Source organism: Homarus americanus, unplaced genomic scaffold (genome assembly GCF_018991925.1).
Source record: "Homarus americanus isolate GMGI-L3 unplaced genomic scaffold, GMGI_Hamer_2.0 scaffold52806, whole genome shotgun sequence".
Classification (NCBI taxonomy): Eukaryota; Metazoa; Arthropoda; class Malacostraca; order Decapoda; family Nephropidae; genus Homarus; species Homarus americanus.
This window is the reverse complement of record NW_024720773.1, coordinates 2880028-2895496: the sequence shown is the minus strand read 5'-3', so window position 1 is coordinate 2895496 and position 15469 is coordinate 2880028. Positions and strand designations below refer to the sequence as shown.

At 49.9% G+C, this 15469-nt stretch overlaps 1 protein-coding gene across 4 annotated transcripts in view; it reads left to right on the top strand.

Moving 5' to 3' along the window:
- LOC121860898 (RING finger and SPRY domain-containing protein 1-like) overlaps window positions 1-15469 on the top strand; it is a gene marked incomplete at its 3' end in the record, with an annotated part of 109006 nt that overhangs the window by 49937 nt on the left and 43600 nt on the right. Inside the window, 1 exon segment of one of the 4 annotated variants that reach the window (XM_042358262.1) lies at window positions 7118-7181. Within the exon segment in view, the coding sequence (XP_042214196.1) occupies window positions 7167-7181 (15 nt within the window). 4 annotated transcript variants of the gene reach the window in all.

Below are 15469 nucleotides of genomic sequence, written 5' to 3'. Positions count from 1 at the left end.
TTGTAAGACCAGGAATATTTTGAATATAAATGTCATATATTTTGCAAAAGATAACATATTATAGAAAACATTTTATCTAAAATTTGTATGTCTAATACAAATATATGATGTTTATATTCAAATGATCACCAAATTATAAGAATTCCAGCAATGTTAATTATATTCTGGCTGGGTAATTTGTATGAATTTTGTGAGCTAAAACAGGCAGTCAGGCAGGGGTGGCGGGTGGGGCAAATCTAAACGTCTCGAGCGGATACTCACGCGTATATGAGGAAAAGATCCGTGTTAAGTGAAAGTTCAGCTCTGGCGAGGCAGCGTATGAAAGCGTTAAGTGAAACCGCGTTAGGCGGGAGTAATACTAACTATATATATATATATATATATATATATATATATATATTGATATTTAACCAGTTTTAGCCACATACAATGAGTCATTCATGATGTACCAGGATAATAAATGAACAAAACACTTGGATTTTACTCCCTAGAAACACTGTTGAGTGTTAGGTGAGGTGGTGTTACTGGGAGGGAGACGGAGGATCACTGCTGACTCCTGTCTCTCCTGTGGATCACCTTCATCATCTTTAGCTGCTGGCTGAGAGGATCACTGCTGACTCCTGCCTCTCCTGTGGATCACCTTCATCATCTTTAGCTGCTGGCTGAGGTTTTGGGGCCAGAACCTGTCCAGTGTTGTCTGTTGCTGATGGCACAATTTTTGAGTGCACAGCTCCACACAGCTGCTCATCATGTTTTCCACAGCTCCATATAGCTGCTCATCAGGTTCTCCACAGCTCCTATCAGGTTCTCCACGCTCCAATAGCTGCCCATGGTTCTCACCACCTAGCTGCTCATCAGGTTCTCCCACCACCTAGCTGCTCATCAGGTTCTCCACCGCTCCATATAGCTGCTCATCAGGTTCTCAGCTCATATAGCTGCTCATCAGGTTCTCCACCGCTCCCATGTAGCTCATCAGGTTCTCCACGCTCACCTAGCTGCTCATCAGGTTCTCCACCGCTCCATATAGCTGCTCATCAGGTTCTCCACAGCCATATAGCTGCTCATCAGGTTCTCCACAGCTCCATATAGCTGCTCATCCAGGTTCTCCACAACTCCATATAGCTGCTCATCAGGTTCTCCACCGCTCCATATAGCTGCTCATCAGGTTCTCCACCCTCCATATAGCTGCTCATCAGGTTTCCACAGCTCCATATAGCTGCTCATCAGGTTCTCCCACAGCTCCATATAGCTGCTCATCAGGTTCTCACACCTAGCTGCTCATCCGGTTCTCCTGCTCCACATAGCTGCTCATCAGGTTCTCCAGCTCCCATAGCTGCTCATCAGGTTCTCCCAGCTCACTGCCAGCTGCTCATCAGGTTCTACAGCTCCACATAGCTGCTCATCAGTTCTACACCATATAGCTGCTCATCAGGTTCTCCACAGCTCCACATGCAGTCTCTCTCCTAGCTCCTCCTGGCTGCTCATCAGGTTCTCCACTGCTCCATATAGCTGCTCATCAGGTTCTCCACTGCTCCATGCTGCTCATCAGGTTCTCCACAGCTTCACCAGCTGCTCATCAGGTTCTCCGCTCCCACAGCGCTCATCAGGTTCTCACATCATAGCTGCTCATCAGGTTCTCACAGCTCCATAGCTGCTCATCAGGTTCTCCACACTCCATATACTGCTCATCAGGTTCTCCACACTCCCATATAGCTGCTCATCAGGTTCTCCACCCCACACAGCTCCCATAAGGTTCTCACCACACCGCTGCTCTCATCAGGTTTTCCCCAGCTCCATATGGCTGCTCATCAGGTTCTCCACAGCTCCATATAGCTGCTCATCAGGTTCTCCACAGCTCATAGCTGCTCATCAGGTTCTCCACAACTCCACCTAGCTGCTCATCAGGTTCTCCACTGCTCCATATAGCTGCTCATCAGGTTCTCCACAGCTCCACATAGCTGCTCATCAGGTTCTCCACCGCTCACCTAGCTGCTCATCAGGTTCTCCACTGCTCCCATATAGCTGCTCATCAGGTTCTCCACTGCTCCATATAGCTGCTCATCAGGTTCTCCACTGCTCCATATAGCTGCTCATCAGGTTCTCCACAGCTCCCATATAGCTGCTCATCAGGTTCTCCACTGCTCCATATAGCTGCTCATCAGGTTCTCCACAGCTCCACACAGCTGCTCATCAGGTTCTCCACCGCTCCATATAGCTGCTCATCAGGTTCTCCACAGCTCCATATAGCTGCTCATCAGGTTCTCCACAGCTCCATATAGCTGCTCATCAGGTTCTCCACAGCTCCATATAGCTGCTCATCAGGTTCTCCACCGCTCATCAGCTGCTCATCAGGTTCTCCACAGCTCCATATAGCTGCTCATCAGGTTCTCCACAGCTCCATATAGCTGCTCATCAGGTTCTCCACAGCTCCATATAGCTGCTCATCAGGTTCTCCACCGCTCCATATACCTGGTAGCTGCTCATCAGGTTTTCCACAGCTCCACATAGCTGCTCATCAGGTTCTCCACAGCTCCACATAGCTGGATGGTGTGTCTCAAAGGTCTGAATACGATTTTCTATTTGGCTAATTCCTTTAGACAAAACCTTTGTTGTCATTTCACAGGATGTAGATGGAACATGTGTACAGGTGTCCTCCAGCATCTTGCTCCTATTCCATTAATATTAGATCCTCATTGGACAGATCCTCTCTGTTCGACTCTTAACAGCCTAACTACACTGGCCAGCCTACTTCCTCAAACCCTGCACCATTTACCAGAGTTACAGTGTCCTGCTGTACCTGATCCAAGGTCTGGTCCTGGGGACAACCTTGGAAATTCTGAACACATTCTGGCCAGATGTTCTTCCACACACCATTCATTGTTGTAGTTTTCACCTCATCCCAGGAGTCAGCAATGTTGTTTACAGCATTTATGATGTTTAAATTGTTTCGAGAAATCTAAGTGGTTGCTGATCCTCACCATCAATTGCTGCTATAAGTTGGCTAAAAGTCCTGTGTAGATAGTACGCCTTAAAGCTGGTAATCACACCTTGACCATAGGCTGTAGCAAGGCAGTTGTGTTCTTTGGCAGGTATTCAACCTTGATATTAGGTGAAAGGTCATTAAGGTTAATAGGGCAGTTGGGAGCATTATCCAGCAATAACAAGGCCTTGTTGTATTTGAGTTGCCAGGCATGAGCTTCCAGAAGAGGCTTGTTTCATCAACATTGTACTCTTGTGGTGTGTATCCATCAGCCTCAATAATTGCCTTTAGTTCAGCTAGATACAGTAAACCCTCAATAACTCGGCACATATGGGACTCTGGCCTTGTTGAGTTATCCCAAGTTCTGACTTCTTGAGGCTCTTCCCCCTCCTACAAAAATACAACAATAAACAATTATCGACCCAAAAATGTGTACATGTAATTAATAAATGTAAAGTAACACTTACCAGCACTGTAGGTGAAGAGTGAAGCATGGTAGAAGGTGACACAGAGGCATGGTAGGTGACACAGAGGCATGGTAGGTGACGCAGAGGCATGGTAGGTGACACAGAGGCATGGTAGGTGACACAGAGGCATGGTAGGTGACACAGAGGCATGGTAGGTGACACAGAGGCATGGTAGGTGACGCAGAGGCATGGTAGGTGATTACAGAGGCATGGTAGGTGACATAGAGGCATGGTAGGTGACACACAGAGGCATGGTAGGCGATACAGAGGCATGGTAGTGACACAATAAGCTAGTAGCACGCAGAGGCATGGTAGGTGATGCAGAAGCGTGGGTAGGGGTATTATAAGGTGTGGTAGGTGACAGAGGCGTGGTGACACAGAGGCGCAGGGGTGACAGAGGCATGAAAGTGACAGAGGCATGGTTGGTGACACAGGTGTGGTAGGTGACACAGGCGTGGTAGGTGACACAGAGGCGTGGTAGGTGACACAGAGGCATGGTAGGTGACGCAGAGGCATGGTAGGTGACAGAGGCATGGTAGGTGACACAGGCATGGTAGGTGACACAGGTGTGGTAGGTGTATATGAAATTCCGAGTCATCAAATGCCGAGTTTTCGAGGGTTCACTGGACTTACACCGACCGCGAAAAGTCATGCGACTCTTGACCCTCTATAACAAGGGGTGAGTGTTGCAGGAATTATTGCGTTTATCCGCCTCTAAAATTACCCAGTCGACATCCGACAGTATTTGGCAACTCTCCAGGGTTGGTGTGTCATGGAAACCCAGCAAAACCAGCAGTGCTCAATGAGCTGCCGTCCTGAGTGGATCTGTGTCAGATTTTCCAAGCGCCCCCTTGTGTGGATAACCAGTGTACTGTGTTTATGCACCATATTTTTCATTGATTGTGTTCAGGATGCCTGGGACTAATCTTACAAGAGAGGAGAAGGTTAGAATCCTCACTTTAATTGAAGAAAAGGTGCCTGTGAATGAAATTCTTAGACGTACGGGACGAAACGAAGCCACCATCCACCGGCTCAAGGCCGTTGCACGTGACCTGCCTCCTGCCTCTGTTCCACCAGCCAAACCTCGGTCTGGACGTCCACACAAGACTAGTAAGACTACAGATGCCCTTCTGCGAAGAGAAGTGCTTAAAACTCCACACATTACAGCAGCTGAGTTGCAAAGGAACCACCCTGGCGTCCTGAGAAATGTGGCACAGCGTACCATTCAGCATTGCCTGCAAAAGGAACTGCACTTGCCATGTCGTCGCCCCGCAATAAAACCACTTCTCACGGACAAAATGAGGAAGGCTCGTCTTTCTATTGCCCGCAAATATCGACACTGGACACCAGAGCAGTGGGAAAAGTTGATGTGGACTGACAAAAGTACAGTTCAGTGTGTAAAGATGAGTGGGAACAGGGTACGACGACCAGTGACAGCCAGCAGATTCGACCACCGCTACACCACGAAAACCGTGATACATCCGGACCATGTGATGGTGTGGGGGTGCTTCAGTGGTGCTGTGGGTAGAGGAGGCTTGTATTTCCTCCCTCGCAATGTTACAATGAATAGTATATCGAGGTGTTAAATGAGCACCTGCTCACATTTGACATTCATGGATGTGACTTGTTTATGCAGGATGGTGCACCGTGCCACATATCCAAGAAATCAATGAAATGGCTCAGTGATCATGATATACGAGTGCTTGAGTGGCCTGGCAACTCACCAGACTTAAATCCAATTGAAAATGTTTGGTCATATATGAAACAAGAGCCGAATTCCATAGATACATAGTCCGTGCAGACTGAAGGAATCCCTCAGGAAGATGTGGTTAAATGATTTGGATGTCGATTACTTCAAGAAGCTGTCTGATTCTATGCCAAAACGGCTCCAAATGGTGATTGACAACAAGGGGTGGACCACCAAATACTAATGGGGGGGGGGGTAAGTACAGGCCTATCACTGTTTATATACCATAAAGCATGTGTTTGTCACAAAAAATGTAACCGCACGGGGTAGGTCGCAAGACTTTTTGCGGCTGGTGTAGAAGCAGCCTCAGTATCAGCACTGACTGCTTCACCTACCATCTTGAGGTTGTGTAGGTTTTAATGTTTCTTGAAACTCTCAAACCTCCTCTGTTGGCATTAAAGGGTTTTTATCTGAGTTACTACCTTCTTCCTGTCTTAAATCTGCATACAGACTCTTAGCCTTCTCCTGAATCACTGTTAATGGGTTAATTTCTCTTGGCCTGGTCATCTATCCACACACTGAGCAACAAGGTCCATTTTAATCATTACATCACTTTAATGAAAATAGAGAGTACAGGCTGACAATAGTGGCAACTTTAGCACTGGCCTTAATTTTGTCTTTGTTAACACAGATTGTTCCGACAGTGAGGTAGCAAGGCCCAAAGTTTTGGCAATGTAACTCAATTTCTCCCTCTGGCCAAACCTCCTTAACACATCTAATTTTGTTTGTAAGGTAATTTACCCTTTCATGGTCTCTTACCACCACTGCTAGTACTTGATGGCCTCTCTCCACTCATCTTGACTAAGGATACACAGAACAATACCTGTAATACAGTCCACAAGACAGAGGCATAGCTGAACACTGGCTGGAGATTTAAAAAGACATGAACTGTTGTTGTTGTGGGACCGCTGGTGCCTTGTGGCTACTACACAGAATCCACACAAAATTATTTTGGTTAATATTTTTTGTTTTTGTTTTAATCATCCAAATTCCGTAAGGGCGAATTTTTTTCCGTAACCCCAAATTATTGTCTAAATTTCAAAATTCTGTAACCCGGGGGATGCCTGTACTGTATACCTCGATCTATGAATAGGATAGATTCCTGAAAACCTTTCATTAAATTAATTTTCTTACAGCGAATAGAAGAACATAGGGGAAAAATAGGGTTCAGTTCTCCAATGACAAAAATAACCCCAAACCACAAAATCGGTTTACAAACGAGAAAAAACCTGCATATCTAATGATAAATAGTACATTATTATTGTAATTTAATACCTAACACATGAAAAATATAAGTAAAATACTCGATAACTTTGGTACATTACTTTATGAGAGGGCAGTCAGGACTCACCACACGGGGGTGGGGGTGAATAAGGGTCTTATTTAATGAGATGAAGAGGGTTGTCCACCTGATCACTGTTGTCTGCCTAGGACACCACAGTCACACCAGACGTGGAAGGAGTGGTAGAAACTACCATGATAGAAGGGGTAGGCCTGGAAGTAGGTTGAAGGTGGTGATGGGTCTGTAGAAGGAGGATATGTTGGGTTAAGCCGTGAGCCAGATAAAATTTGACTACCAAAAGGATAGAATTAATCTCACTTTGATTTTTAGTTAGTTTGATCTTCAAACTGTGGAGAATCATGTGAGGGACATCTCAGGTTACCATTTGGGCCGCCATCTTGGAAAATGTTTGTCGATTTTAGGTAGATTTTAAACATGTCTGTTATTGGGCCATAACTCTTTACTGGCTGATGCTACAGAAATTGATCAGAAGTTGAAAGTTGTTTAAAATGATACTTTATATTAGGCAAAGTATTTATAATCAGCCTTGTAAGTATAAATATTGAAATATTGGATATATTACTGTATAGCAATAAACACACTTGGTTTTTACAGTTTTTTAACATTTATATACACTACAGGGGGTCCCCGAGTTACAAACGTCCGACTTACCAACACCCGCCTTAACAAATGAGGTCCCATAAGGTAATTTATTTTAAGAATCAGACATTGGTACAACTGGATCATAGTATTAACATATGAGAACTAGTTTGCCTGGCGGAGTGGCAGGTGGGGAGTGATGCATCACCCAGCCTTGAGGGAGCGTCAGTACACCTTACCCTCACCTCAGTAACGTGTGTGATCAAGTGTAAACTGTTGTTTTTTGCTTATTAACTCTATTGTTCTGCCCTCATCATGGCTCCCAAATGTTACCCTGATACAAGTGATAGTAGTGCATCCAAGAAAAGGTAAACAATTACAATGACAGTGAAAGTTGATGTAATGAAACGTTCTGAAAAAGGTGAAACACCTCCAGTCATTGGTAGAGCGTTGGGCTTCAGTCGGTCAACGGTCGGAACAATTTTGAAAGACAAACACAGAATTCTTGAACATATATAAGGATCTACACCAATGCACTCAACGGTGATGACAAACATTGGAACTGACCGCTCACCCCTCACATAGAGACTGGTGGTAGAGGAGACCCTTGAAACTGACCGCTCACCCCCCACATAGAGACTGGTGGTGGAGGAGACCCTTGGAACTGAACGCTCACCCCCCACATAGAGACTGATGGTGGAGGAGACCCTTGGAACTGACCGCTCACCCCACATAGAGACTGGTGGTGGAGGAGACCGCCAGGACTGACCGCTCACCCCCACAGAGACTGGTGGTGGAGAGACCCTTTGAACTGACGCTCACCCCCCACATAGAGACTGGTGGTGGAGAACCTTGAACTGACCCCTCACCCCCCACATAGAGACTGGTAGAGGAGACCTTGGAACTGACGCTCACCCCCACATAGAGACTGGTGGTGGAGGAGACCCTTGGAACTGACCGCTCACCCCCACATAGAGACTGGTGGTAGAGGAGACCATGAAACTGACCGCTCACCCCCCACATAGAGACTGGTGGTAGAGGAGACCCTTGGAACTGACCGCTCACCCCCACATAGGACTGGTGGTGGAGAGACCCTTAGAACTGACCGCTCACCCCCCACATAGAGACTGGTGGTGGAGGAGACCCTGGAACTGACCGCTCACCCCCCACATAGAGACTGGTGGTGAGGAGACCTGAACTGACCGCCACCCCACATAGAGACTGGTGAGGAGACCCTTGAACTGACCGGCCACCCCCACATAGAGACTGGTGGTGGAGGAGACTTGAACTGACCGCCACACCCCACATAGAGACTGGTGGAGGAGACCTTGAAACTGACCGCTCACCCCCACATAGAGACTGGTGGAGGAGACTTGAACTGACCGCCACTCCACATAGAGACTGGTGGTGGAGGAGACTTGGAACTGACCGGCCACCCCCACATAGAGATTGGTGGAGGAGACTTAGAACTGACCGCCACCCCCATAGAGACTGGTGGTGGAGGAGACTGACCGCTCACCTCCCACATAGAGACTGGTGGTAGAGGAGACCCTGGACTGACCACTCACCACCCACATAGAGACTGGTGGTGGAGGAGACCTTGAACTGACCGCCCACCCCACATAGAGACTGGTGGTAGAGGAGACCTTGAAACTCGACCGCCACCCCACATAGAGACTGGTGGGAGGAGACCCTTGAACTGACCGCTCACCCCCCACATAGAGACTGGTGAGGAGACCTGAACTGACCACACCCCCCACAGAGACTGGTGGAGGAGACCTTGAACTGACCGCTCACCCCCACATAGAGACTGGTGGAGGAGACCTTGACCGCTCACCCCCACATAGAGACTGGTGAGGAGACTGAACTGACCACAATCCCACATAAGAGACTGGTGGTGGAGGAGACCTTGAACTGACCGCCACCCCCATAGAGACTGGTGGTAGAGGAGACTTGAAACTGACCACCCCCACATAGAGACAGGAGACATTGACGCCACCCCCCATAGAGACTGGTGGTGGAGGAGACAGAACCCCCCCAAGAGATGGGGAGGACTTAGAACTGACCGCCACTCACATAGAGACTGGTGGTGGAGGAGACCCTTGACCGGCCACCCCCCACATAGAGACTGGTGGTAGAGAGACTTGAACTGACCATCACCTCACCCCACATAGAGACTGGTGGTGGAGGAGACCCTGGAACTGACCGCCACCCCACATAGAGGATGGTGGAGGAGACTTGAACTGACCGCCACTCTACAGAGACTGGTGGTGGAGGAGACCTAGAACTGACCGCCACCCCCACAGAGACTGGTGAGGAGACCCTTAGAACTGACCGCCACCCCCACATAGAGACTGGTAGGAGGAGACCTTAGAACTGACCGCCACCACAGAGACTGGTGGAGGAGACCTTGAACTGACCGCCACCCCACACCTCACATAGAGACTGGTGGTGAGGAGACCCGGAACTGACCGCCCACCTCACATAGAGACTGGTAGAGGGAGACCCTTAGAACTGACTGCCCCGGCTGGAACAGACCGCCACCCCACAGAGACTGGTGGTGAGGAGAACCTTGACTGACCCCCACCCCCACATAGAGACTAGACTTGAACTGACCGCCACCCATAGAGACTTGGTAGAGGGAGACCCTGAACTGACCACCACCCACATAGAGACTGGTGGGTGAGAGACTGAACTGACCACCATCCTCACATAGAGACTGGTGGTGGAGGAGACCCTTGAACTTGACCGCTCACCCTCCCATAGAGACTGGTGGTGAGGAAACCCATGGAACTGACCACTCACCTGAGACTGGTGGTGGAGGAGACCCTGAACTGACCACTCCCCCCACATAGACTGGTGGTGGAGGAGACCCTGAACTGACCACTCACATAGAGACTGGTGGTGAGATAATCCTTAGAACTGACCGCTCACCTCACATAGAGACTGACTGGTGAGGAAAACCTTGGAACTGACGCCACCCCCCACATAGAGACTGGTGGTGGGAGGAGACCTGAACTGACCACCACCACAGAGACTGGTGGTGAGGATACCTTAGAACTGACTGCTCACCCCCCACATAGAGACTGGTGGTGGAGGAGACCTGAACTGACCACTAGAGACCGGACACACCTCACATAGAGAGGGTGAGGAGATACTTAGAACTGACCGTCACCCCATAGACTGGTAGGAGAGACTGAACTGCCACCCATAGAGACAGAGGAGACTGGAACTGACCGCACCCCCACACATAGAGACTGGTGAAGGAGACCATGGAACTGACCGCTGCCCCCCACAGAGACTGGTGGAGGAGACCCTGAACTGACCTGACCACCCACATAGAGACTGGTGGTGAGACCTGAACTGACCGCCCACCTCACACATAGAGACTGGTGGTGGAGGAGACCCTTGAACTGACCGCACCACCCCACATAGAGACTAGTGGAAGGAAGATCCTGGAACTGACTGCTCACCCCCACATAAGAGACTGTGGAGGAGACCTGGAACTGACCGCCACCACATAGACGGAGACCCTGAACTGACCGCACCACCCACATAGAGACTGGTGGTGGAGGAGACCCTTGAACTGACCCACATCCATAGAGACTGGTGAGACTCCCACCACAGGACGGGTGAGGAGACTTAGAACTGACCGCCACCTCAAAGAGACTGGTGGTGAAGGAGACCGCTAACCGCTCACCTCACATAGAGACTGGTGGTGAGAGAGACCTTGAGCGACTGCCACAGAGACTGGTGGGACACCTCAGAACTGAGCCATAGAGATTGGAGAGAGACTTGGAACTGACCGCCACCTCACATAGAGACTGGTGGTGAAGGAGACCTTGAACTGACCGCTCACCCTCAAGAGACTGGTGGTGAAGGAGACCCTGACCGCCACCACAAGAGTGGAAGGAGACGAACTGACCGCCACCACAGAGACTGTAGAGACCCTTGAACTGACCTCACCCCCCACATAGAGACTGGTGGTGAAGGAGCCCTTGAACTGACCGCCCATCCCACATAGAGACTGGTGGAGGAGACCCTGAACTGACCCACACCCTCACATAGAGACTGGTGGTGGAGGAGACCTGAACTGACCGCTCACCTCACATAGAGACTGGTGGTGAAGGAGACCTTGAACTGACCACACCTCACATAGAGACTGGTGGTGAGGAGACCCTGAGCTGACCGCCACCACATAGAGACTGGTGGTGAAGGAGACTTGAACTGACCACACCTCACATAGAGACTGGTGGTGAGGAAACCCTTGAACTGACCGCCACCACATAGAGACTGGTGGTGAAGGAGACCCTGAACCGACCACCACCCACATAGAGACTGTGGTGAAGGGAGGACCCTGAACTGACCGCTCACCCCCACATAGAGACTGGTGGTGGAGGAGACCTTGGAACTGACCCACCACATAGAGACTGGTGGTGGAGGAGATCCTTGAACTGACCTCACCCCACATAGAGACTGGTAGGAGGATCCTGAACTGACCTCACCATTAGAGACTGGTGGTGAAGGAGACTTGACCGACCACCACAGAAAATAGAGAGACCCTTAGAACTGACCACTCACCCCCACATATAGAGACTGGTGGTGGAGGATACCCTTTGGAACTGACCGCACCACCCACAAAGAGACTGTGTTAGAGGAGAACCTCTAGAACTGACCGCTCACCCCACATAGAGACTGGTAGAGGAGACTTGAACTGACCAGCACCACCCATAGAGACTGGTGGTAGAGGAGACCTAGAACTGACCGCTCACCTCACATAGAGACTGGTTAGGAGGAGACCCGAAGACCGCCACCTCCCCACATAGAGACTGGTGGTAGAGGAGCCTTGGAACTGACCACCACATAGAGACTGGTGGAGGAGACCCTTGAACTGACCGCCCACCCCTCACATAGAGACTGGTGGAGGATACTAGAACTGACCACTCACCCTCACAGAGACTGGTGGAGGAGACCTAAACTGACCGCTCACCTCACATAGAGACTGGTGGTGGAGGAGACCTTGAACTGACCGCCACCATAGAGACTGGTAGAGGAGACCTTGAACTGACCCCCCCACATACAGAGACTGGTAGAGGACCCCAGAACTGACGCACCCTGGTAGAGGAGACCTGAACTGACCACTCACCCCACATAGGATCTGGTAGAGAGACCTGAACTGACCGCCACCCCCACATAGAGATTGGTGAGGAGTGAACTGACCGCCACTGGTAGTAGAGGAGACCTTGAATCCACCACCACATAGAGACTGTGGTGGAGAGACTGAACTAACTGACCACCACCATAGAGACTGGTGGTGGAGGATACCCTTGGAATGACCGCCACCCCCAGAACGGAGGAGACCTGGACACCCCACATAGAGACTGGTGGTGGAGGACACTTGGAACTGACCGCTCACCCCACATAGAGACTGGTGGTGGAGGGCCCTTGAATGACTGCACCACCCACATAGAGAGATGCTGAAGGAGACTTGAACTGACCGACCACATACATAGAGACTGGTGGTGAGGAGACCTTGAACTGACGCCACCCCCACAATAGAGACTGGTGGTGGAGAGAACCCTGAACTGACCGCACACCCACATAGAGACTGGTGGTGAAGGAGATCTTGAACTGACCGCTCACCCCCCACATAGAGAGATTGTAGAGGAGACTTGAACTGACCGCCACCTCACATAGAGACTGGTGGTGAAGGAGACCCTGAACTGACCGCTCACCCCCACAGAGACTAGTGGAGGAGACTTTGAACTGACCGCCACCTCACATAGAGACTGGTGGTGAAGGAGAACTTGGAACTGACCGGCCACCCCCACATAGAGACTGGTGGTGGAGGAGACCTTGAACTGACCGCTCACCACCACAGACTGGTGGTAGGAGACCTTGAACTGACCGCCACATAGAGACTGGTGGAGGACCTTGAACTGACCACCCCACATGAGACTGGTGGTAGAGAGACTTGAATCACACCCCACATAGAGACTGTAGGAGGAGACCTTGAACTGACCGCCACCAACACAGAGACTGGTGGAGGAGACTTGAATGACCACCCCCCACATAGAGACTGGTGGTGAAGGAGACCCTTGAACTGACCACACCACCCCACATAGAGACTGGTGGTGGAGGAGACCTTGAACTGACCACCACATAGAGACTGGTGGTGGAGGAGCCCTTGAACTGACCACCACATAGAGACTGGTAGAGGAGACCTGAACTGACCGCCACCACATAGGAGACTGGTGGTGGAGGAGACTTGAACTGACCGCCACCTCACATAGAGACTGGTGGAGGAGACTTGGAACTGACCGCTCACCACATAGAGACTGGTGGTGGAGAAACTTGAACTGACCACTCACACCCCTCATAGAGATGCTGGTGGAGGAGACCTGGAACTGACCCACACCTCAAGAGGAGACTGGTGGTGAAGGAGACCTTGAACTGACCGCTCACCCCCACATAGAGACTGGTGGTGAGGAGACCCTGGAACTGACCGCCACCTCACATAGAGACTGGTGAGAGACCTGAACTGACCGCTCACCCCATAGAGACTGGTGGTGAGACTTGAACTGACCCCCACATAGAGACTGGTGGTGGAGGAGACTTAACTGACCGCCACCCCACATAGAGACTGGTGGGAGGAGACCTTAGAACTGACGCCACCTCACACATAGAGACTGGTGGAGGAGACCCTGACTGACCGCCCACCCCCCACATAGAGACTGGTGAAGGAGAGACCTGAACTGACCGCCACCACATAGAGACTGTGGTGAAGGAGACCTTGAATGGCAACTCCACATAGAGACGGTGGTGGAGGAGACTTGAACTGACCACTCACCACATAGAGACTGGTGAAGAGACCCTGAACTGACCGCTCACCTCACATAGAGACTGGTGGTAGATGAGACTTGAACTGACCGCTCACCACATAGAGACTGGTAGAGGAGACCCTTAGAACTGACCGCTCACCCCACATAGAGATTAGTGAAGGAGACCCTTGAACTGACCGCCACCTCACATAGAGACTGGTGGTGGAGGAGACCCTTGAACTGACCACCACCACATAGAGACTGGTGGGAGACCCTGAACTGCTGATCACTCACCACATAGAGACTGGTGGTGGAGATACCCTTAGAACTGACACTCACCCCCACACTTAGAGACTGGTGGTGGAGACCCTTGAACTGACCGCTCACCCCTCACATAGAGACTGGTGGTAGAGAGACCGCCAGAACTGACGCTCACCTCACATAGGGCTGGTGGAGAACGCCAGAACTGACCACTCACCCCTCACATAGAGACTGGTGGTGGAGAGACCTTGGAACTGACCACTCCCCCACACAGAGACTGGTGGTGGGGGCCACTTGGAACTGACCTCTCACCCCATAGAGACTGGTGGTAGAGGAGACCCTAGACGACCTCTCCCCCCACATAGAGACTGGTGGTGAGGAGACCATAGAACTGACCACTCACCCCCACATAGAGACTGGTGGTGGAGGAGACCATGGAACTGCCGCTCACCCTCACATAGAGACTGGTGGTGGAGGGAGACCATGGAACTGACCACTCACCCCTCACATAGAGACTGGTGGTGGAGGAGACCATGGAACTGACCGCTCACCCCCCACATAGAGACTGGTGGAGGATACCCTTAGAACTGACCGCTCACCCCCCACATAGAGACTGGTGGTGGAGGAGACCCTTGGAACTGACCACTCACCTCCCTAAAAGGTTCATCTGCCTCTGTCACATCTTACTGGGCAAATATTGTTTATTTTTTTATTTATTAATTAGTAAGGATATGTTACTGTAATAATAAGAGCTTATTAATTCCAGTACCCTTCATATACAGTAAAATACTTATTTTTACCTTATTATTCAGCTTGTCATTTAATTTGTATGCAAATTACAATTAGATAATGTATTTTTTCTATATTAGTATTTAATATTTTGTATTATTTATGATAAAGTATACACCATAAGAGGTTGATCATACGAGAACACTGTTTATAATAAATGGAGGCGTCTCACATGGTGCTGGAAAGTGTACATTTGCGTGGTGTTGGAGGGTGTGTGTGTGATGTTGAGGTGTGTTACACACACACACAAACACACACCAGCTCCTACTACCACCTGAGATCCCTCGCCCGTGAATTGCTGTTCCACACCACAACTACATCCAGCCCATATGAGCACGAACTGATCGCTATAGGAACAGCCCAGTCCCAACCATTGTAAAATTATCAATAACTTATAATCAACCAGTGTATTCACTCCCAGTTCATCTTACTTTTTGCACTGTCACTCTGTTGAAATGCCCTGCAGTATGACCTTCTCCCCACCAGGTCATTATATATCATATTTGTATCACATATATTTAC